Source organism: Salmo salar, chromosome 14 (genome assembly GCF_965601325.2).
Source record: "Salmo salar chromosome 14, fSalSal1, whole genome shotgun sequence".
Classification (NCBI taxonomy): domain Eukaryota; kingdom Metazoa; phylum Chordata; class Actinopteri; order Salmoniformes; family Salmonidae; genus Salmo; species Salmo salar.
This window is the reverse complement of record NC_138304.1, coordinates 5,879,156-5,905,627: the sequence shown is the minus strand read 5'-3', so window position 1 is coordinate 5,905,627 and position 26,472 is coordinate 5,879,156. Positions and strand designations below refer to the sequence as shown.

At 40.7% G+C, this 26,472-nt stretch overlaps 1 protein-coding gene across 2 annotated transcripts in view; it reads left to right on the top strand.

Annotated features, from left to right (window-relative positions):
• pex5lb (peroxisomal biogenesis factor 5-like b) overlaps positions 1–26,472 on the top strand; it is a 174,465-nt gene that overhangs the window by 124,984 nt on the left and 23,009 nt on the right. For both annotated transcript variants that reach the window (XM_014139167.3, XM_014139164.3), the window contains one exon: positions 15,656–15,772. In XM_014139167.3, coding sequence (XP_013994642.3) covers positions 15,656–15,772 — 117 coding nt within the window. The remainder of the gene's footprint in view (positions 1–15,655; positions 15,773–26,472) is intronic.

The following is a 26,472-nucleotide window of genomic DNA, read 5'->3' as shown; positions in this document are numbered from 1 at the left end:
AAACCCAGAAGACAGCTAAATGCAGCACTCACCTTTGATGATCTTCATCAGATGACAACCCTAGGACATTATGTTATACAATACATGCATGTTTTGTTCAATCAAGTTCATATTTATATCAAAAACCAGCTTTTTACATTAGCATGTGACGTTCAGAACTAGCATACCCCCCGCAAACTTCCGGGGAATTCGCTAACATTTTACTAAATTACTCACGATAAACGTTCACAAAAAGCATAACAATTATTTTAAGAATTATAGATACAGACCTCCTCTATGCACTCGATATGTCCGATTTTAAAATAGCTTTTTGGTGAAAGCACATTTTGCAATATTCTTTAAAATAGCTTTTTGGTGAAAGCACATTTTGCAATATTCTAAGTACATAGCCCAGGCATCACGGGCTCGCTATTTAGACACCCGGCAAGTTTAGCACTCACCATAATCATATTTACTATTATAAAAATGTCATTACCTTTTGTTGTCTTCGTCAGAATACACACCCAGGACTGCTACTTCAATAACAAATGTTGGTTTGGTCCAAAATAATCCATCGTTATATCCGAATAGCGGCGTTTTGTTCGTGCGTTCCAGACACTATCCGAAATAGTAAAGAAGTGTCGCGCGCATGGCGCAATTCGTGACAATAAAATTCTAAGTATTCCATTACCGTACTTCGAAGCATGTCAACCGCTGTTTAAAATCAATTTTTACGACATTTTTCTCGTAGAAAAGCGATAATATTCCGACAGGGAATCTCCTTTTCGGCAAACAGAGGAAAAAATCCCAAAGGCGGGGGCGGTCGGGGTCACGCGCATAAGCTAGTGTCTCTTGATCGGCCACTTGAGAAAGGCGATAATGTGTTTCAGCCTGGGGCTGTAATGACGACATTCTGTTTTTTCCCGGGCTCTGAGCGCCTATGGACGACGTGGGAAGTGTCACGTTAGAGCAGAGATCCTTAGTAAATGATAGAGATGGAAAAGAAGTTCAACAAATGGTCAGACAGGCCACTTCCTGTAAAGGAATCTCTCAGGTTTTGACCTGCCATTTGAGTTCTGTTATACTCACAGACACCATTCAAACAGTTTTAGAAAATTTAGGGTGTTTTCTATCCATATGTAATAAGTATATGCATATTCTAGTTACTGAGTAGGAGTGGTAACCAGATTAAATCGGGTATGTTTTTTATCCAGCCGTGTCAATGCTGCCCCCTAGCCCTAACAGGTTAATCTAACCACGTTTTACGATTTCAAAAAGTTTTTACGCCGAAAGCATAAATTTAGAGTATGTTAGGACAGTACATTTACAAGAGTTGTGTGTAATGTTTTGTCAATTCAAAGACAGGGTCAGCAAAACCATAAAACCAGCTAAAATGATGCACTAACCTTTTACAATCTCCATCAGATGACACTCCTAGGACATTATGTTAGACAATGCATGCATTTTTAGTTCTATCAAGTTCATATTTATATCCAAAAACAGCGTTTTACTATGGCATTGATGTTGAGGAAATCGTTTCCCTCCAATAACCGTCAGTCAAGTCAGCACCACAAATTAAATAATTAAAATTAGAAAACATTGGTAAAATATTATATTGTCATTTAAAGAATTATAGATTTACATCTCTTGAACGCAATCAACTTGCCAGATTTAAAAATAACCTTACTGGGAAATCACACTTTGCAATAATCTGAGCACTGCGCCCAGAAAAATACGCGTTGCGATACAGACTAGCCGTCATGTTGGGGAGATCTAAAATCGAAAATACTATGTAAATAATCCATTACCTTTGATTCTCTTCATCAGATGTCACTTCCAGGTATCACAGGTCCATAACGAATGTAGTTTTGTTCAAAAAAGCTCATAATTTATGTCCAAAAATCTCCGTCTTGTTAGCACATGATCTAAACCCGCCGGACTTCACTTCATGAACGAGGGGAAAAAATATATTTACGTTCGTTCAAACATGTCAAACGTTGTATAGCATAAATCATTAGGGCCTTTTTTAACCAGAACATGAATAATATTCAAGGTGGACGAATGCATTCTCTTTTATAACGTATTGGAACGAGGGTACCCAACATGAACTCGCGCGCCAGGTGTCTAATGGGCCATCATCGTTCCATGGCTCTTGTTCGGTCAGATCTCCCTCCAGAAGACTCAAAACACTTTGTAAAGGCTGGTGACATCTAGTGGAAGCAATAGGAAGTGCCAAAATATTCCTCAGCCCCTGTGTTTTTCAATGGCATAGGTTTAAAGGTAATACAACACATCAGGTATCCACTTCCTGGCAGAAAATGTCTCAGGGTTTTGCCTGCCAAATGAGTTCTGTTATACTCACAGACACCATTCAAACAGTTTTAGAAACTTTAGAGTGTTTTCTATCCATATATAATAAGTATATGCATATTCTAGTTACTGGGTAGGATTAGTAACCAGATTAAATCGGGTACATTTTTTTATCCAGCCGTGCAAATACTGCCCCCTAGCCCTAACAGGTTAAACCCTTTACAATGAAGATCTGTGAAGTCATTTGGATTTTTACGAATTATCTTTGAAAGACAGGGTCCTGAAAAAGGGACGTTTCTTTTTTTGCTGAGTTTAATAGAAATTACCATAGCTCAAAATATGCATGACACAGTATACTTTAAATGCATGCAAAGTTGTTTGTATTATATTTGAGTCATTCAAGAAATGTGCATGGATATTTGTTTGTGTGTGAATGTCCAACCCGGGTTCAAATAGTAATTGAAATCAAATGCAACGATTTTGAATACTGTTTGAACCTAAGTCTGGTGAATGTAATGTATGCCTCTCGCCCCCTTTCCATCTGTATGGACAATTGTTACTTTATCCTAAGCAAATAAAAGGCCAAAGACAGTACAAAAAAGTCACATACAGTATATGAGTTTTTACTGGCATTATCTGAGGATTCTCTGTATATCTACAGTGAGGGAAAAAAGTATTTGATCCCCTGCTGATTTTGTATGTTTGCCCACTGACAAAGAAATGATCCGTCTATAATTTTAATGGTAGGTTTATTTGAACAGTGAGAGACAGAATAACAACAAAAAAATCCATAAAAACGCATGTCAAAAATGTAATCAATTAATTTGCATTTTAATGAGGGAAATAAGTATTATGACCCCCTCTCAATCAGAAAGATTTATGGCTCCCAGGTGTCTTTTATACAGGTAACGAGCTGAGATTAGGAGCACACTCTTAAAGGGAGTGCTCCTAATCTCAGTTTGTTACCTGTATAAAAGACACCTGTCCACAGAAGCAATCAATCAATCAGATTCCAAACTCTCCACCTTGGCCAAGACCAAAGAGCTCTCCAAGGATGTCAGGGACAAGATTGTAGACCTACACAAGGCTGGAATGGGGTACAAGACCATCGCCAAGCAGCTTGGTGAGAAGGTGACAACATTTGGTGCGATTATTCGCAAATGGAAGAAACACAAAAGAACTCTCCCTCGGCCTGGGGCTCACCTCGTGGAGTTGCAATGATCATGAGAACGGTGAGGAATCAGCCCAGAACTACACGGGAGGATCTTGTCAATGATCTCAAGGCAGCTGGGACCATAGTCACCAAGAAAACAATTGGTAACACACTACGCCATGAAGGACTGAAATCCTGCAGCGCCCGCAAGGTCCCCCTGCTCAAGAAAGCACATATACATGCCCGTCTGAAGTTTGCCAATGAACATCTGAATGATTCAGAGGACAACTGGGTGAAAGTGTTGTGGTCAGATGAGACCAAAATGGAGCTCTTTGGCATCAACTCAACTCGCCGTGTTTGGAGGAGGAAGAATGCTGCCTATGACCCCAAGAACACCATCCCCACCGTCAAACATGGAGGTGGAAACATTATGCTTTGGGGGTGTTTTTCTGCTAAGGGGACAGGACAACTTCACTGCATCAAAGGGACGATGGACGGGGCCATGTACCGTCAAATCTTGGGAGAGAACCTCCTTCCCTCAGCCAGGGTATTGAAAATGGGTTGTGGATGGGTATTCCAGCATGACAACGACCCAAAACACACGGCTGTTAAGGTCCTGGAGTGGCCTAGCCAGTCTCCAGAGCTTAATCCCATAGAAAATCTGTGGATGGAGCTGAAGGTTCGAGTTGCCGAACATCAGCCTCGAAACCTTAAGGACGTGGGGAAGATCTGCAAAGAGCAGTGGGACAAAATCCCTCCTGAGATGTGTGCAAACCTGGTGGCCAACTACAAGAAACGTCTGACCTCTGTGATTGCCAACAAGGGTTTTGCCACCAAGTACTAAGTCATGTTTTGCAGAGGGGTCAAATACTTATTTCCCTCATTAAAATGCAAATCATTTTATAACATTTTTGACATGCGCTTTTCTGGATTTTTGTTGTTGTTATTCTGTCTCTCACTGTTCAAATAAACCTACCATTAAAATTATAGACTGATCATTTATTTGTCAGTGGGCAAACGTACAAAATCAGCAGGGGATCAAATACTTTTTTCCCTCACTGTATCTATAGCTCTTACAACAGCCAATAGCTGGACATGTTATGGAGGTTTGGGTATGAAAGCTGAAGCAAAGCACACGATGCACATCATCAAAGTGTTGGATTACTCCGTTGGGCCCTCATTGTTCTCCACCTCACCTTCCTCCTAACCTTCTCCCTCTTTCCGTCCTTGTGTCTCCCCTTTCAGTTTAATGGGGGCATGATATCAGTTCTGCCATGCCATATGTACAGTGCTGTAAATATGCTGACCTCTTTGTTTGCTGTCAAACTGATATGTTACTGCAGGTGTTGTTTTCCGTTGGTTCAGTACAATTGTGAATAAAGTTGTCTTTATTTGTCTCACAATGCATTATAATGTTAGTTAATTTGACCAGGGAATAATATCCCCTCATATTAATGTCCCAGGTGTGTGTGTGCACGTGAGTGCGCATGGGTGTGTGTTCATCTGTGCATCCATGTGTGTATGCATCTGTGTCTGTATGCATCCCATTTCATGAACAACTACTGACCTATCATTTTCAATTCTGGACCTCGAAGCCAGTTCCACTGCTTTTTTTCTCTTGATCTGTGTGCTATTCCTGTGCGCCACCATTCGCTTCAAGTTCAGTCAACTCAAACAAATCATTTCATCAGTCAGGTAAGAAAGAGGATAAGAAATTCAGACAATAGCGAGCCCACTTTCCCTACTTTGGCTAAATCACCATTTGTTCTGCAACTGATATAAGCTGTATTTATACTGCATTAAACTGCACTATTCTTGACACGTGTCATTTTTAGGTGATCAAACACGTGAGTAGTGAATATCATCGTACTGCAAAAGATAACCATATTCCCAGGGGTATTGTCAGTAATAATCTTGTGACCATAAAGTTCAATTCAACTGTTAGCCCATTTGGGAAGCCCACTGTGGTACACTCATCCAGTGCTAATACTTTAAATACCATAAATATGGATACCCCCACTGTTTTAAATCGTGTAGGAGGCTTAAGCTGTTGCATATCAACGTGTAAAGTTTGTCAAAGATGGACCTTCTTGATATGAGTGCATGACATGAGCCCGGATATTTTCATTCTCATGGAGACTTGGCTAAATGGCTTGATCCCGGATAAGGACCATGACATTGCTGATTACAATGTCTACAAACTTGTTTTTGGATGGATTCCGCGACGCGGTTAGCTTTTAACAGCTAGGGCCGCTATTTCTTGTGCCGGAATCCCACTTAAGACAGGTTGAAGTCTGCTTGACAGAGACGCTAAGCTGCTAGCCATCATACTAACGAAGTTGGTAACAGATGAGTTTTGCAATGGAGCCCTCTTTGTCTGGAGAAGTAAATTAACAGTTCCAGTGCTGTAGGAGCTGTTTCTACTACGCTTTGTTTCGGGACAAACCGGATCACTCAGAGTTCCAATGAGGCAATTGTTTGCTTGCCGAGGATTATAGGCTTGAGGTGGCTTCATTGATCACGCTGGTCGCCAGCCTACGTAAGAAACTGGGGAAAACGCGGAGTGGATTGTTTACATTTTCTACGCCAGTGGCTGGATGGCGTTTGCGCTCGCCAGTGTTGCCCGGAGTTCCCCCATCTGATAGCAGAGTCGAAGTAGCACAGTAAAAGGAGCAAGGCAATCAAAGATGGTCAAATGTTACAAGCCAGGAAGCCGAAGACATCGGCCTCTTGCAAAGCAGTCTACACTCCCAACGAGAGGCCCGGAGCGGATACAAACAACGAATAGTTTTGCCTTCCTGAAACCTGATCTCCCTGCACCTTCCTCGCTGGAGATGCCTGTGTCTGGGGCCACAATGCCTACTACTACAATTTCGAAGTCGACGTCAGCAACCTTCTGTCCCTGCTCTGGATCGAGTGGGCTTCTCCATCTGTTGGAGGCCTGCGCCGGGCTCAACTTATGCTGCCTCTCACCCATCCATAAAGGGTTCTTCGAATTATGTGGGAGTGGGCGGATTTTCTCGTCCTTCTAGCCAGCCGTGATTTTGGGCAGCTCCATGGTAAGAAATGTGACAGTTCCTGGTGCAAAATCAATGTCCGATCCCGGAGCTCAAGTAAATTACATTACTAAGCTGTTCCTGAATGTACTACATCAGGACATGGGAATTGATTCTATCGTAGTCCATGTGGGTTTTAATGACATTATGAAGGGCAGCACTGAGCAGTTGAAGCTGGATTTTAAAGAGCTGATTGACTCTCTGCTAGACACTAACAAATATCCGGTCCTGTGACCTCTCTGAATCGTGGCATTGATCGCTTTAGCAGGATTCTTTCTCTTCACTACTGGCTGCGTGATTATTGCACCTCAATAGGTGTAACAGCTCAATGGGTTCCTGGATCCTTTCAAAGCATTATAAGGCTGCGTTGAGACAATGACTTATCAATGACCCAAGCCCAGCTCAGGTAATCCCTACCATTGTCATGCAGAGTTGACATAATGCTTCAACAAATGTACATTACACCAGGGGCGTTGGTAAACACAATGTAAGTAACCTAATTCATATCCCTCTATCTGCTCTGAATGCCTTTGATCCTACAGCTATTGTATGCAGTAATCATGTGCCTATGAACCAGATTTATACTGTTAGCACTGAGCCGGTGCGCCCTAGGAGGAAGTCCAGTGTATGCAGCTCACCCTGCACTAACATAAATAACATCATAAGCTTCCCAGTAAAGCAATAAAAACAAGTAAGCATCCCAGAAGAGTGCTCAAAATAGCCCACGTTAACATATGTAGCTTAGAAACAAGGTTCATGAAATCAATAATTTGCTAGTAACAGATGACATTCATATTCTGACTATCTCTGAAACTCACTTAGATAATGCCTTTGATGATACAGTGGTAGCAATACAAGGTTATAACATATACAGAAAATATAGAAATGCCAATGGTGGAGGTGTTGCTGTTTATATTCAGAACCACATTCCTGTAAAGATTAAAGAGGATCTCATGTTAAATACTGTTGAAGTAATATGGCTACAGGTTCATCTGCTTCACCTAAAGCCCATTCTGGTGGGGAGCTGCTATAGACCACCAAGTGCTACCAGTCAGTATCTGGATAACAGAAATGCTTGATAATGTGTGAAATGCTTGATAATGTATGTGATATTATATACTGCTCAAAAAAATAAAGGGAACACTTAAACAACACAATGTAACTCCAAGTCAATCACACTTCTGTGAAATCAAACTGTCCACTTAGGAACCAACACTGATTGACAATAAATGTCACATGCTGTTGTGCAAATGGAATAGACAACAGGTGGAAATTATAGGCAATTAGCAAGACACCCCCAATAAAGGAGTGGTTCTGCAGGTGGTAACCACAGACCACGTCTCAGTTCCTATGCTTCCTGGCTGATGTTTTGGTCACATTTGAATGCTGGCGGTGCTTTCACTCTAGTGGTAGCATGAGACGGAGTCTACAACCCACACAAGTGGCTCAGGTAGTGCAGCTCATCCAGGATGGCACATCAATGCGAGCTGTGGCAAGAAGGTTTGCTGCGTCTGTCAGCGTAGTGTCCAGAGCATGGAGGCGCTACCAGGAGACAGGCCAGTACATCAGGAGACGTGGAGGAGGCCGTAGGAGGGCAACAACCCAGCAGCAGGACCGCTACCTCCGCCTTTGTGCAAGGAGGAGCAGGAGGAGCACTGCCAGAGCCCTGCAAAATTACCTCCAGCAGGCCACAAATGTGCATGTGTCTGCTCAAACGGTCAGAAACAGACTCCATGAGGGTGGTATGAGGGCCCGATGTCCACAGGTGGGGGTTGTGCTTACAGCCCAACACCGTGCAGGACGTTTGGCATTTGCCAGAGAACACCAAGATTGGCAAATTCGCCACTGGCGCCCTGTGCCCTTCACAGATGAAAGCAGGTTCACACTGAGCACATGTGACAGTCTGGAGACACTGTGGAGAACGTTCTGCTGCCTGCAACATCCTCCAGTATGACCGGTTTGGCGGTGGGTCAGTCATGGTGTGGGGTGGCATTTCTTTGGGGGGCCGCACAGCCCTCCATGTGCTCGCCAGAGGTAGCCTGACTGCCATTAGGTACCGAGATGAGATCCTCAGACCCCTTGTGAGACCATATGCTGGTGCGTTTGGCCCTGGGTTCCTCCTAATGCAAGACAATGCTAGACCTCATGTGGCTGGAGTGTGTCAGCAGTTCCTGCAAGAGGAAGGCATTGATGCTATGGACTGGCCCGCCCGTTCGCCAGACCTGAATCCAATTGAGCACATCTGGGACATCATGTCTCGCTCCATCCACCAATGCCACGTTGCACCACAGACTGTCCAGGAGTTGGCGGATGCTTTAGTCCAGGTCTGGGAGGAGATCCCTCAGGAGACCATCCGCCACCTCATCAGGAGCATGCCCAGGCATTGTAGGGTGGTCATACAGGCATGTGGAGGCCACACACACTACTGAGCCTCATTTTGACTTGTTTTAAGGACATTACATCAAAGCTGGATCAGCCTGTAGTGTGGTTTTCCACTTAAATTTTGAGTGTGACTCCAAATCCAGACCTCCATGGGTTGATAAATTGGATTTCCATTGATTATTTTTGTGTGATTTTGTTGTCAGCACATTCAACTATGTAAAGATAAAAGTATTTAATAAGATTATTTCATTCATTCAGATCTAGGATGTGTTATTTTAGTGTTCCCTTTATTTTTTTGAGCAGTGTATTTTCTGGGTGATTTAGTTATTTACTGGCTTTCATCAAGCTGCCCACTGAAGAAAACGTTTCAAACTGTAACCAGTGCCTGCAACCTGGTTCAGATTATCAGTCAACCTACCAGGGTAGTTACGGACAGCACATGAATGAAATAATCAACATGTATTGATCACATCTTTACTAATGCTGCAGAAATTTGCTTGAAAGCAGTATCCAGATCCATCGGATGTAGTGATCACAATATAGTAGCCATATCTAGGAAAACCAAAGTTCCAAAGGCTGGGCCTAATATAGTGTATAAGAGGTCATACAATACGTTTTGTAGTGATTCCTATGTTGTTGATTTAAAGAATCTGTTGGTCCGTGGTGTGTAATGAGGAGCAAACAGACACTGCACTTGACACATTGATGAAATTGCATTGATGAAATTGACTGACCTTAATTTCTTAAAGTAATGATGGACTGTCGTTTCTCTTTGCTTATTTGAGAATTTCTTGCCATAATATGGACTTGGTCTTTTACCAAATAGGGCTATCTTCACATTCCAGGTGACTACCTTATGAAGCTGGTTGAGAGAATACCAAGACTGTGCAAAGCTGTCATCAAGGGAAAGGGTGGCTACTTTGAAGAATCTCAAATATAAAAAAAAACACTTTTTTGGTTACCACATGATTCCATGTGTGTTATTTTATAGTTTTGATGTCTTCACTATTATTCTACAATGTAGAAAATAGTAAAAATAAAGAAAAAACCCTGAATGAGTAGGTGTGTCAACTTTTGACTGGTACTGTATGTGAAATAATCTCTTGTGGCGTCATGTTCTCTAAATATCACTATCCCCATTTGTTTTATTTTATTTTTTTACTTTTGGTTATAGGTTTTGCCATGAGCCAAAATACACATTTATCTGTTTCATTGATTTACTGTTTAGCTGATTGCCAGCTTTTCAGGCAATTGAGAAATAGATACACCTCCTCAATCAGGAAAGCTAAATCATGCTACTTTGTATCTCATATTCTGATGGTGTCCCGTCTAAATTTTGGAAAACAGTTAAAGCACTAAAGCGCGGAAATTAATCTCCCTCCCTGCCTATTTACTGAGAAACATTTGATAAGTGATTATTTTAATCAATGTGTTATCTCCGCAGGACTTTTATTTGAAAGAAATGGGGTTTTAATTTACCCTGATCAGTCAATCGACTGCTTTTCCCTCTCCCAGCCTCTAGTTGGCATGATGGAAGATCCATCAACTTCTGGGGCTAATTTGCTTGATCCTTTCTTGCTGCAGCATTCTGCTCCTCTAATTGTAGAATTATTGACACATTTTTAACCTGACAATTATCTTGGGTGCTATCCCTAGGCTCTGGAAGGCTGCCCATGTGCTTCCTCTGCATAAAGGTGGTGACCGCTCTGACTATTGAAAAATGTTCAATCTTTAATCAACACAGCTTAGATATTTTCCAGTGTCCATCAGTCTGGTTTCGGGCCAGCACTATATCTGCTTCTTCTTTGATGATAAATGACATTGTAAATTGCTTGGACAAAAGGCAGCATTGTGCTGCCCTTCTTATAGGCCTGTAGAAGGCTTTCGACACTTGACCTGTCACCATTATTCATTTGTAGACTGTCTGAAATTGGCCTGGGTTAGGCAGCCTGCATTTGGTTTGAAAACTACCTGACAGACAGGACACAATGTTTTTCTTCTGATGGTGTTAAGTCAGGGTTCCTTGAGAGGAATAGGATGCCTTTCATTAAATAGCAGAAAACAAATAATTCAGTCAAAATTCATACCGGTTATGATGATATCGCTTATATGAATGCAGCTGCCACTGTGCTGAAGCCATTGGACAAAGTTTATCGTAACGCATTACACTTTATTACGGGTGACAGGTTCAGTGCACATCACTGCTTTCTGTATCAGAAAGTAGACTGGCCCTCTTTGAAGTCTTGTAGATTGATGCATTGCACTCTATAAAGCCCTCTTGCATAGACTTCCGTCGTGCTTCGTTGGGAACCTACAGACATACGAGCTACCATACTCGGCCTCAGGGATGGTTTACTCTGGAGATCCCTTCGATCTCCACTGAGTTAGGTAAATCTGCTTTTAGTTTTTTTACACCTTACTTATGGAATAATCTCAAACTCTCTCAAATTGGAAAAATTGGTGGCTAGGGCAAGTCAGGTGGCTGATTGAGGACATTTTTACTGAAGAATGCATTTGTTTTATATGATTGTGTTTTGCTTTTTGTATATTGATGTGTATGTGTGATACAGGGCTCATCTGTAAAATAGACCTTGGTCTCAGCAGACTGTCCAAAAAAAGATTACTTAAAAAAAAGTTCATCAGAAGATTTGGCAATGTATTTGTTTCTTCTGTTCCCATTGAAGATGGCTTCTTTCCAAATATAGCGTATCTATCTATTGAGGCTAATTTGAACTGACAAGACCCACATTTAGCAGCGGGAGAAATATGCTTCAGTAAATTGGTGAAATTATGGATTTTTGTTCAAATCGCAGTGTGTTGTCTTGGACAGAGGCCAGTGGGGGCATGCAAACACAAGCAAAACACGCAATTGGAGTCGATTTTTCTCAGGGTCTGAATACTTTTAATAAATATGCAAACATTTCTAAGTACCTGTTTTCACTTTGTCATTCTGGGGTATTGTGTGTAGATTGATTTTAGAAAAACATATGTTTAATCCATTTTAGAATAAGGCTGTAATGTATCAAAATGTGGAAAAGGTGAAGGGGTCTGAATACTTTCCGAATGCACTAGCTTGGTCCTTGCAAGTTTGTGGATATTAGGGCTGACCCCATTTAGGCAACTGGTCAATTGTTTGTCGATAGGCTTTTGGTTGACAGATTCTGTTTGTTGAGGGGCCCATGAGACAGCTGTCTGATTCGTGCCTGTCTCAGTGGACTAATCCATTGTGGAGGCCGCGGGAATGTCAGTCTGTACGGCTATCGTAGAGAGGGGACCAAAGCGCAGCGTGTTAATTGCTCATGATGATATTTATTATAACTCAAAACACTAAAGGAAAAATAACAAAGAGAAAAAATACAAAAGCGCACAGTTCTGTCAGGTACATAGACTAAACAGAAGATAACTACCCACAAACACACGTGGAAAAAAACCCTACTTAAGTATGATCTCCAATTAGAGACGAGGACCAGCTGCCTCTAATTGGAGATCATCCCAAAAAACAACAACATAGAAATAGAAAACTAGAGCTAAACATAGATATAGAAAACATAGAAAAACACAAAACAACCCCTGTCACGCCCTGACCCACTGTACCATAGAAAATAACATCTTACTATGGTCAGGACGTGACACAGTCCATCACTCTAAGACAGGCATCTGCAACATAAGACACACGCGAGGGTATTTGCCTTGGCACGCCAAGCAATTTTATAATATTAAGAAAATAAGTGAAATTGCATTAGTTTCAAAATTGTATTGGTTTTTCCATAAATAGCTTCTCCTTTGGACATGACACCATTTGTTAAGTATTCCTTAGGCCTACAGTATGTGTGAAGATAATGTGTCTTGGGTATCATTTTAAATTTGACTGTTCGCTTGTTTATTCCATGTGCAACTCTGTGTTTTTGTTTGTGTCGCACTGCTTTATATTGGCCAGGTCACAGTTGTAAATAAGAATTTGTTCTCAACTAGCTTACCTGGTTAAATAAAGGTGAAATAAAAAAAATAAAAAAATGTTGAGTTAAGAAGAAGGGGAATGTGGCTAAGATGCACAAGGCACGTCTCTCTCCAGAATGCGATCTGTTCTGCCAATTCGTGCACGTTCATTGTTTCATACCTTAATTGTGTGAATGGTTTTCCCTTTGATTGTTAGTGTCTATCAATTCCCTATTACGTACACTATATATAGAAAAGTATGTGGACTCCCCTTCAAATTAATGGATTCGGCTATTTCAGACACACTTGTTGCTGACAGGTGTATAAAATAGAGCATACAGCCATGCAATCTCCATAGTTTGTTAAGTGGAATGTCTAGGAGCAACAACGGCTCAGCCGCGAAGTGGTAGGCCACACAAGCTCACAGAACTGGACAGCCAAGTGCTGAAGCTTGTAGCTTGATAGTGAGTGTTGCGACCGAGGACAGACGATTTGTCTGTCCTCGGTTGCAACACTCACTACCAAGTTCCAAACTGCCTCTGGAAGCAAAGTCAGCACAAGAACGGTTCGTTGGGGGCTTCATGAAATGGATTTCCATGGCCGAGCATCCGCACACAAGCCCAACATCATCATGCGCAATGCCAAGCGTCGGCTGAAGTGGTGTAAAGCTCGCCGCCATTGGACTCTGGAGCTGTGGAAAGACGTTTTCCGGAGGGATGAATCACACTTCACCATCTGGAAGTCTGACGGACGAGTCCCTGCAGCAATGTTCCAACATCTAGTGGAAAGCCTTCCGAGAAGAGTGGAGGCTGTTATAGCAGGAAAGGGGGGACCAACTCCATATTAATGCCCATGATTTTGGAATGAGATGTTCGACGACCACGTGTCAACATACTTTTGGTCATGTAGTGTGTATCACCAGTAGTACATTTACCATAAATCCCCATCATTTCTAATCTACAATGTTTCTTTGGTTTCGGTAATTTCTGTTAATACATTCAATAGGCTATATTATTTCTACAGTCGTTTACTGTTCTCATTATCGGAGTGGACACGTTGTTTGCAGAGCTCACAACCTATGCTACACTTGTAAGACACGTTTTGGTTCATTTCATTTACTAGTTTTGTCAATTTATTCATTGTCTTTTGTTTGGAGCGCTCCTGTCAATGTTGAGTAAGGACGCGCACCTGATTGTGCATAGAGGTAGGCATAGGCTACCTAGCCAGCACGTAAATGTATAAATGTGCCCATTTGGGGATGTCAGATAGTATTTCTGATTGGCTTAACTCACCACCACTAATGAACTGTGGGGCTTCTCAAAGTAATTGTGTCTTCACCTTAAACAGCAAGTAAAGTCTGTTTTTACATCTATTGAGAATGACAATAGTTCCTCAGTGTATTAGAAAATCTTTCCAGCTCTCTCCCTTTCGATAACCACCGAGCCTCTGGGTGAAAGGGAAAAATGTCATGCCCTTATCCAGTGGGCCGGACCCAGTTGATAGTTGATACAATATTTCAAGTTCGTTGTAGACAGGCGGTGTAGAGAGATGGATGCGATTCAAAGAACCTGAACAAACTGCCATGCGTAGCCAATGTGATTTATAGGACATTTATTTTTATTAGGGTATTTTCTACCTAAAATGTTTTTATTTGTAGGTTTTCTTTTAGGTAGTTGGCAATACAAGTTACTTGCATTGTTATATAGGCCTCTCTCTGTGTTCTGCACAAAGATATTTATCTGCTAATGGCTCACGGTTTAGGCTATCTCTTCAATGTGTTCATTTGGCAGAGGCAGGTGCTCTTGCATTAGATTGATTTGTATAATTTTCATTTCGATTTAGATAGAATTTAGATTAACTACATGACATTGATTTTGAGATACTAAGATGTTATAAAAATGTAAATGAAACTGCTCCATGAAAATGCTTTTGAAAATCATAACTTGCATGCAGATCGGTAGAAATGGTAAGATAAATTGTAAATTCCACATGAAAAAGGTTGCCGACCCCTGATGTAGCCTATTACCGGCAACTTCAGGAGTTTAACGTCAGAATCTGCGAAGGCCAGTAGCAGCAGGAGAAGGAGAGTTGGGAACATTGTTCTTCAAATTCTTTTTCTTTTTTTCTTGATCTCTGGCTCTCTCTTGAGTCATTTGTGTGTGTTAATTATTTCATCAAACAGTGTGCTTAAACATCAGACAAGCTCAGTGCATATAGTTGATTTTATTAAAACGTTTATAAATGAAAAAATACACGTTTTAAAATGTCTACCAATTGACTGGTCGAAAGAACAGACGACCCTCTGTCAACCAAGATATTATTTTGGGTCGGGGACAGCGAATAATGGTTAGATTGGAAATAGCTCATTGAAGATTTGGAAGAGAATGGTACATAAAGCCAATGACCCAATCCTAAACTATTTCATTGCTTTTACCTCTCTAGACCCTTTAATTGTTGACCCTCCCTATTAGCTCTAACTAGCATTGTATTTATACTTTTTTTGTATTGTCACAAACACCGAAGGCTATGTGGAGTTTATACCATATTGCTTACACTAGGGTTGTCTTCAATATGAACGAAACGGAAGAAAACAGACCAATAATCAGTGAAACGGGGATATCCTATGTGAAAAAGGTGAAACGTTCATTTTCTGTTGAGAAACAGTTTGCTACAGTGTGCTCTAATGAACATGACCCTGTAGTATCTAGCTCCCATTAGATCCCATAAGGGTGTCACCAAGGGCCATGGGAATGGGATATGTCCAGTGGATGATTATGGGATTGGGCCATTGTGAAGCAGAAATAAATTCCAACACCTCTTTCTCTTCTGTTCTCATCAGTCGGACACAGAGTTCTGGGATAAGATGCAGGCAGAATGGGAGGAACTGGCTCGCAGGAATTGGCTCGAGGAAGAAAATGAAGGCCCGATACCACCCAGCAACTCTCCAATTGAGAAGGTAAACTCCCCCAACACCTAATTCTTTCCTCAACACTAATACTAATCTGGAAAAATCTCCCATTAGAGTCTCCAATATCATTTACTTAACTTTCCCACCAATCCCAGAATTTATTCACAAAATGTCTATCCATTCAAAGAGATGCAATTACTGACCATAATCCCTGATACTAATCGCTGATATTACCCCCCAAAATAACCTTTTAAAACCACAAGCGAGGGTACAAAACACCATCCCTTCCTCAAAGCTATCTAATCCAAGATTTTACATGGAGAAAAACAGTAATCACGATGTAATCACCAAACCTTTGAATTCATCTTCAACCTATCACTAACCTAGGAATCTAACACCTGCACTCATTTGGGATAGGTAGTGTAGAGCTAACATGAGAAAGTGACGTGTTGCTTCAAATGACAGACCACTGATGGTTGATACTTAATCTAGAATTCTCTCAACTCCCTCTATTGTCTCAATTGGAACAGATTGTTGCTCAAATGTTGAGATCACAATAATGAGGAAGAAAAAGGAGAGGGAGAAAAAAGGGAGAGGGAGGAAGAGAAGACAGAGAGAAGGGAGAGGGAAAGGGGCAGTAGTGGAATAGTAAACAACTATCCCCCATTGGTTTAACAGTCTTATTAATAACATACATTGGCTTGTTATTTTCTTTGCTGTCAATATGTTTCCTCCTGGAATTATTATTATTTTTAAATCTGAAAGGTTGTGTTTCACATTCATTCATCAAAATAATGCTGCAGTTGTCGCTCCAGTTGATATATAATAATAACTACCCACCATAACACATAATGCCCCAACCATATTCTGCCGGAATATATTGTAAAAATGTATATGACAATAAACATACCGGTATATTAAATCAACATCCGTTCCCCAAAATTAAGAAAATCTGTCATATTTATATTGCTATTACGTTATGTTATTACTTGCATCATAATTCATTTTTTTTATATAGGTTATTCACCCTCAATGGTAAAGACCTCCATATATCGGAGGGTTGCTGTCAACAGCATCGAACAAGGCTCTAATTTTCTATAAATACATTTCAAATACCCCTAGGACCAAACAGACTGTCACGGGCGTCGTAAGGAGTGGACCAAAATGCAGCGGGTAAAGTGCTCATCTTCTTATTTATTAAAGGAAAAACACTTCGTCCCACCTACGTAACAGCCAGTTGAATCCTGTGGCGCAATTTTCAAATACCTTAGAAATGCTATTACTTCAATTTCTCAAACATATGACTATTTTACAGCTATTTAAAGACAAGACTCTCGTTAATCTAACCACACTGTCCGATTTCAAAAAGGCTTTACAACGAAAGCAAAACATTAGATTATGTCAGCAGAGTACCCAGCCAGAAATAATCAGACACCCATTTTTCAAGCTAGCATATAATGTCACATAAACCCAAACCACAGCTAAATGTAGCACTAACCTTTGATGATCTTCATCAGATGACAACCCTAGGACATTATGTTATACAATACATGCATGTTTTGTTCAATCAAGTTCATATTTATATAAAAAAACAGCTTTTTACATTAGCATGTGACGTTCAGAACTAGCATACCCCCCGCAAACTTCCGGGGAATTTACTAACAATTTACTAAATTACTCACGATAAACGTTCACAAAAAGCATAACAATTATTTTAAGAATTATAGATACAGAACTCCTCTATGCACTCGATATGTCCGATTTTAAAATAGCTTTTTGGTGAAAGCACATTTTGCAATATTCTACTACTTACTATAACAAAAATGTTATTACCTTTGCTGTTCTTCGTCAGAATGCACTCCCAGGACTTCTTCTTCAATAACAAATGTTGGTTTGGTCCCAAATAATCCATCGTTATATCCAAACAGCGGAGTTTTGTTCGTGCGTTCTAGACACTATCCAAAATGGTAAATCAGGGTTACGAGCATGGCGCATTTCGTGACAAAAAAATTCTAAATATTGAGATCATTGATCCTTCTTTGGTGGGTGGTTCTGTCACGGGCGTCGTAAGGAGTGGACCAAAATGCAGCGGGTAAAGTGCTCATCTTCTTATTTATTAAAGGAAAAACACTTAAACAAAACAAACGACAAAAACAGTCCAATAAGGTGCACAGACTATACTGGAAACAACCACCCACAAAACACAAGTGAAAAATGAACACACTTAAATATGGCCTCCAATTAGAGACAACGACAACCAGCTGCCTCTAATTGGAGGTCATTGAAAAACACAACATAGAAAACTAGAATAAACATAGAAATAGAAAATATAGAACATAAATCAAAAACCCCGAAACACATAAAACAAACACCCCCTGCCACGCCCTGACCAAACTTCAATAACAAATAACCCCTTTTACTTGTCAGGACGTGACACAGACCTGGGTTTAAATACATAAAGTATTTAAATATTTGTATTTGAAAATTCAATTTTCTGTGTTTTTGAGTTTTTTTTAAAATGCATGTCAATACTTTACTTGTATTTTCAAAGGAACTTTGTCTAAATACTTACTTAAAATAATTGAAATACAATTTATAGTATTTCAACCCACGTCTGGTAAATACTCGTTTGTATAATGGGTAACGACTTACTTTGACTACATATGCATAACACCTGCATTACACATCTATAAGCAGGTCCAAACCACATTGTTAAAGGTTAATTAAATACATCAATATCTATACCACATTCATGTCATGGTATGCAAGAGCTCAAATTTATGTATCTTAATAGATGCATCATTACAATGACAGCATAGTGTCATCATTATGGCTGTTCTCAAAAGTGTGTTTCTGACATTTCCCCCAATGGACTTACCTTACCTTCTTCTTCTCACTGAGGTCAATGGTGCATAAAGATCCCCACAGGGTTGAATCCTCAGGGTAAATTTTACGGTTCAAACTGTGTAGTTCTCATTCGTAACTCATTAACAGCCCTCTACATCACAATTAAGTTGGTCATACTGGTCTTTAACGCACACATGAAGGGTCTATTTATGAATTCTCTGCAGTCAAAGTAGTCATCAATTTTCCCATTCATAGCTAAGCACTTCATGGTAATTAACTGAGCAGTTTGCCACTCTGATCTATAAAACCAACATTAAAGGTCTGTGTATGGATTCTGTGCAGTCAATATACTGTAATTTCTGTTTTCCCATTTATAAACATGCCTCACTTATCAAAAAGAATACGGACACAACACAAAATGTTAAAAGGATACTTCAGGATTTTGGCAATTAAGCCCTTTATCTACTTCCCCAGAGTCAGATGAACTCATGGATACCATGCATCCAGTATGAAGGAAGTTAGAGTTTTTCTAGTCAATGCTAACTAGTGATAGCATAGACTTTCAGTCATTGCGCTATCTACCAGCACACTAACGCTAGTTAACAACTTCCTTCAAACTGCACTCAGAGATAAAAATTGTATCATCTGACTCATTGCCAAAATCCAGAAGTATCCCTTTAAAGGAAATATGCACATTTTATTTCAATTTTCCAGATGTAACACAGAAAACAATTGCTGAAGAATCCTACTATTGACATTTTTAATTTAGACTTTTATTGAATAGATTTAACAAAGATGAATATTCAAAGCATTCAAATCAAGTTCCACATTTCAGACTCATAGCAATAACTATGAGTAAAACATACTAACACAGGGTGGTAAAGCTAGCTAGCATTTCCCCCTTAATTAAAGGGTCCGCATGGTCAATCCGGCCTCCGCAGAAATCAGAGCATTCATACTTCTTGCACTTTGCGGAGCAGAACAGAGCTGTTGTGAAGGAAGTTGTCGTCAAGGAAGTGGGTAGCTGCAGCCCAATATGGTGACTGGAGTTTTGGCGAGTTTATTAGGAGCAGCTACTCTTCCTGGAGTCCACATAAAATACAGTAATGGACAAGAACAAAATAAAATATTTAATTAAAATAAGCGTTATATATAGGAAAGTCACCAAGAGACAACAAAAATACTATTTACACACGATTCATACATATTCATATGTACAGTACAGTTAAATTAGATCTTTAGAAAGAGTGGTGGCGCTGTGATACAAGATATTTTTTCCGTTTTTTAAAACCTTGCTTTTTTGCCTGAGTAACCTCTGGTGGCAGAGCATTCCATGATGACATGACTCTATATATAACTGAGTAACAGAACATTCCACGATGACATGGCTCTATACATAACTGAGTAACAGAACATTCCACGATGACATGGCTCTATATATAACTGAGTAACAGAACATTCCACGATGACATGGCTCTATACATAACTGAGTAACAGAACATTCCACGATGACATGGCTCTATATATAACTGAGTAACAGAACATTCCACGATGACATGGCTCTATATATAACTGAGTAACAGAACATTCCACGATGACATGGCTCTATATATAACTGAGTAACAGAACATTCCACGATGACATGACTCTATATATAACTGAGTAACAGAACATTCCACGATGACATGGCTCTATATATAACTGAGTAACAGAACATTCCACGATGACATGGCTCTATACATAACTGAGTAACAGAACATTCCACGATGACATGGCTCTATACATAACTGAGTAACCTCTGGTGGCAGAGCATTCCACGATGACATGGCTCTATATATAACTGAGTAACAGAACATTCCACGATGACATGACTCTATATATAACTGAGTAACAGAACATTCCACGATGACATGGCTCTATATATAACTGAGTAACCTCTGGTGGCAGAACATTCCACGATGACATGACTCTATATATAACTGAGTAACCTCTGGTGGCAGAACATTCCACGATGACATGGCTCTATATATAACTGAGTAACAGAACATTCCACGATGACATGGCTCTATATATAACTGAGTAACAGAACATTCCACGATGACATGGCTCTATATATAACTGAGTAACAGAACATTCCACGATGACATGGCTCTATACATAACTGAGTAACCTCTGGTGGCAGAGCATTCCACGATGACATGGCTCTATATATAACTGAGTAACAGAACATTCCACGATGACATGGCTCTATATATAACTGAGTAACAGAACATTCCACGATGACATGGCTCTATATATAACTGAGTAACAGAACATTCCACGATGACATGGCTCTATACATAACTGAGTAACAGAACATTCCACGATGACATGGCTCTATATATAACTGAGTAACAGAACATTCCACGATGACATGGCTCTATATATAACTGAGTAACAGAACATTCCACGATGACATGGCTCTATACATAACTGAGTAACAGAACATTCCACGATGACATGGCTCTATATATAACTGAGTAACAGAACATTCCACGATGACATGGCTCTATACATAACTGAGCAATGCATTAAATCTGTTTATGATTTGGGTGCCGTGAAGAAACCCAGCGAGTGTGTGTGTCAAAAGGAGTGGGTGTATGAAAAGCGAATCGGCTAATTGGGCAGATTTTTTGCCACTCGAGGCAGTTTTGCGTGGCTGATTGGGCTGCACGGCAAGTCTGCCGAACTGAGGTGCTTCTCACTGGGCAGCTGTATCACGGAATCGCAGCCTACACAAGAAATAGCTAATATTGATAACCATCTAGATGTCACCTTGATACAGTGGGGGAAAAAAGTATTTGATCCCCTGCTGATTTTGTACGTTTGCCCACTGACAAAGAAAGGATCCGTCTATAATTTTAATGGTAGGTTTATTTGAACAGTGAGAGATAGAATAACAACAAAAATATCCAGAAAAACGCATGTCAAAAATGTTATAAATTGATTTGCATTTTAATGAGGGAAATAAGTATTTGACCCCCTCTCAATCAGAAAGATTTCTGGCTCCCAGGTGTCATTTATACAGGTAACGAGCTGAGATTAGGAGCACACTCGTAAAGGGAGTGCTCCTAACCGCAGCTTGTTACCTGTAAAAAAGACACCTGTCCACAGAAGCAATCAATCAATCAGGTTCCAAACTCTCCACCATGGCCAAGACCAAAGAGCTCTCCAAGGATGTCAGGGACAAGATTGTAGACCTACACAAGGCTGGAATGGGCTACAAGACCATCGCCAAGCAGCTTGGTGAGAAGGTGACAACATTTGGTGCGATTATTCGCAAATGGAAGAAACACAAAAGAACTGTCAATATCCCTCGGCCTGGGTGTCCATGCAAGATCTCACCTCGTGGAGTTGCAATGATCATAAGAACGGTGAGGAATCAGCCCAGAACTACACAGGAGGATCTTGTCAATGATCTCAAGGCAGCTGGGACCATAGTCACCAAGAACACAATTGGTAACACACTACACCATGAAGGACTGAAATACTGCAGTGCCCGCAGTGTCCCCCTGCTCAAGAATACATATACATGCCCGTCTGAAGTTTGCCAATGAACATCTGAATGATTCAGAGGACAACTGGGTGAAAGTGTTGTGGTCAGATGAGACCAAAATGGAGCTCTTTGGCATCAACTCAACTCGCCGTGTTTGGAGGAGGAGGAATGCTGCCTATGTCCCCAAGAACACCATCCCCACCGTCAAACATGGAGGTGGAAACATTATGCTTTGGGGGTGTTTTTCTGCTAAGGGGACAGGACAACTTCACCGCATCAAAGGGACGATGGACGGGGCCATGTACCGTCAAATCTTAGGTTAGAACCTCCTTCCCTCAGCCAGGGCATTGAAAATGGGTCGTGGGTGGGTATTCCAGCATGACAATGACCCAAAACACACGGTCAACGCAACAAAGGAGTGGCTAAATAAGAAGCACATTAAGGTCCTGGAGTGGTCTAGCCAGTCTCCAGACCTTAATCCCATAGAAAATCTGTGGATGGAGCTGAAGGTTCGAGTTACCAAACGTCAGCCTCGAAACCTTAATGACTTGGAGAAGATCTGCAAGGAGTGGGACAAAATCCCTCCTGAGATGTGTGCAAACCTGGTGGCCAACTACAAGAAACGTCTGACCTCTGTGATTGCCAAAAAGGGTTTTGCCACCAAGTACTAAGTCATGTTTTGCAGAGGGGTCAAATACTTATTTCCCTCATTAAAATGCAAATCATTTTATAAAATTTTTGACATGCGTTTTTCTGGATTTTTGTTTTGTTATTCTGTCTCTCACTGTTCAAATAAACCTACCATTAAAATTATAGACTGATCATTTCTTTGTAAGTGGGCAAACGTACAAAATCTGCAGGGGATCAAATACTTTTTTCCCCCCACTGTACATACAGTCTACTACTCAATTGGGAGGGCATGAACGGCAACAACCCCGGGACACAGTGCTCTTCGCTCCCGCTTGCCAAGCACTACTGACCGGCAATGGCGTGGGAAGTATAGCTACCTAGTAGCCAATATCAGGGTGACAGTCACAGTAAGCATACAACACATACAAGAAACAGTACACCCATCATCAGTACTTTTAATAAAAAATAAACAATCGTCACTTTTATAACTGAAAATGTATAATTATTTCTGTAACAGTGAAATACGACTCAGACTCATCCTCTGGCTTCAAAGCAAAAGTCCAAAGTCTCGCCGTATGGTAGCTCAACGTATGGTAGTTGCGTGTTAACTTAAAGGGGAAAAAAACTCAATCAAAACCGTCTAACCTATAGATAGTAGAGAGCTTGAAACACCCGCTCCTTTCCACACGCCCACTACTTTCCTTTCAACACACCCACTTGCCCATACTCCGGTCACCATATTGGGCTGCAGCTACCCCTTTCTCCTGCCGTGAAGCTAATCAGGAGGAGAATGTGAGAGGTCAGTGAAATACCACTTCCTGTTGACCTCTCGCTTTGACAAAAACATTTTAGTTAACCTTTTTGTTCACTATTTCATGACTGACATTGTACGTTTGCACATTTAAATTAACGAAAATAGCTAATAAGAACCCTGGGCTGTCGACCAGAAGTGATGTCATACTGACCTTTCACATTCTCTTCTGCAAAACCGTTATTTTATACCTCAATGGTCAAAATAAAATCAACTGGTTGCTGTCTCTTAATTTGTCCCATTTTAAAAGGTTCATAACGTGCCAAAGTAGAATGGAAATAGTGAAATAAATGTTTAATGAGTTTTATGACTATTAACGTGTTGACATTGTGCCAGGGGCTTAGCTAGCTAGCTACATTAGTGATAGCGCTGAAGCCCCTAGAGGGCGTAGTTCTTCCTGATGTCGTATTACTGCTAGGTGTGGACACTGTCAGCCCAGCCGGTAATACACTTGTGTCCCCCATGGACCGGCTTATACATAAAACATCCTCCATTCAGGCTGCAAAGGCATTGGTTTCCTCCTTAACTCGATTTAAAGTAGCAGATAATGGACCCTGTCATATATTTATGTAGTTGGTGCTGTAGATTAACTAATGAGTTCTAACGGGAAAAATGGGTTCTAACTTCGAAAAGTTTACAACTGTACAATTTATGCTCCCCGCATATAAAAACCACGAAGACTGATGGAAAGCTCCGAAAGCAAGATGGTAATATCTATGACTCACACAGTGGATGAACATATTGCCTGTAGCCTGGTGTGCACCAAGTGGCATGTTTCTACAATATTCATAACATACTGACATATTTACAATCTTTATGGAATAAAAATCTATTTTCATCGATTAGATGTGAAAAAACATATTTAAGTGAACATTAGCAAGCCAGCAGCAGATGAAACAGAAAGTGAATTCTCACCTCCTTCTCTCCCAGGTGATATTCTATCACTGGCTAGGTTTAGGATATTTACTAGCTCATACCAGTGTCAAACTTAGCTATGTTATCGACATTTGGCAGTATACAAACCAAATCTAGCTCACTTATTTTGCCAGCTAGAAAGAAACAGCCACAAATTCATTCAAAAATGGAGGAAGAGAATAGCTAGCTATAGCAAGCTAATGTTAGCTTAGCTGATGCTTCTTCAACAAGAAGCAACTGTGACAACATTGATCCTAAGAGTAAGATAACATCCACAATCCACCCCTCCAAAGAAAGCCTGGCTCCAGGGCTTCTCAGAAATTCCACCAGATCCGCGAATGAATCCATGGCCGAAGCTTTGCATTTCAGTTTAGCCTGCACTCGGCAGGCCGTATAGAAAACTCCCCTGGAGCCACAGAACGGCCAAATGATCTGCCATCAGTCCAGTGTAGGGAAAATCTTCGAGATGCCCTAGCCCATAGCTGATTTCGGAATAAAATTCCGCTGGAGGGGTCTCGTCAACCCACGCGGATCCATCTGACAAGCCATCCACACACAGTCCCTCAGTCGCAGCCAAAACTACTCTTTCCCATACGCTTGTACTATCTACTGTATGACAGCACAAGCAGTTAGCTACCAACAACTGGCAGGCATGTTTACATTTGGTTAGTTTGTGTTATTTAGATGGAAAACGTGAGCTAAATACGGTAGCTCTGTAGTTACTCTTAGAAAAAAAGATTCCAAAAGGGTTCTTCAGCTGTCCCCATAGGAGAACCCTTTTTGGTTCCAGGTAGAACCCTTTTGTTTCCATGTACATGGAACCAAAAGTGTTCTACCTGCAACCAAAAAGGGTTCTTCATAGGGTTCTCCTATGGGGACAGCCGAAGACCCCTTTAAGGTCCTTGACCTTTAGGTCTTTCCCTTACCCTGTTCACTTCCATGCTCACTGAAGCCCATAAAAATGCTTGTTCTCTGCCGATGCTGCTGGCTGTTTGAGATGCTTTAGAATAGGGGTGTGCCCATCTCATTGTATTCGTAATTGTATCCATTTTGTCACACTTTATAGTCGTAATCGTATTTATTCGTGATCAGACAACCCGGAAGTGTGCTGTAAATGCCTATACCACAAGTGCGCATTCACTGCATTGTTATGTTCCTTCACTCATTCACACACATTTTTAAATGACCCCGAAAGATGAAAATGCACATGACACTTACTTAGTTCTATTCAATTATTAATGAAATAGGCCAATAAAAAGTACTACTACTGCCTGCATTTATTCCAGGCACATATTTAGATGAATCTAGGCTATATATTGTTGCACTTTTGAGATGAGCAAAACCTTTCTCTCCCGCAACTTATGTCAACATTTATACAATACATTTAAAAAAGTATCTACATTTGTCATTTTATTTTCTAATGATCTGTCGCTCGGTAAACATGCCTGGGCGAGAATAAATAATAATAGCAAGCAAGCATGGGCTTGGATCATGACAAAACGACAGACGTCAGCAGCAATGGAATAATTATACGGACAAACAACGTAGACCTACTAAACAACGCCAAGTAGACAGACAAAAACAACCATATGGCGTCAGCAAAGTCAACAGGAAATAACTAGATGGAACAACAATGACTAGCTACATATTCTGATTCATACATGATGTTTGAAGAAGGGGAGACGTGTGCACTGAGACGAGTGACTGAGTGAAATGGGGAAATGAGAGCAGAGTTGCTTGTTCTAATCCAATCGTTGCAGCAGGCTCAACTGATACTCCATCTGATACTCCATCTGATTCTTTACAGACAATATAACTAGCCAATAGTTGTTTAAAGCACACAGCGCTTAACACTGTTTGAGTTGAAAGAGAGATGCATGCTGGCAGCTGAATTTTTTTTTTCACGGATTATTACAAAAAATACTTGTGTCATAATCGTATTCTGAAAATGTTCCATATCTGTTACGATACTTGTTTTGTCCGAGTACTCAGCACACCCCTACTTTAGAA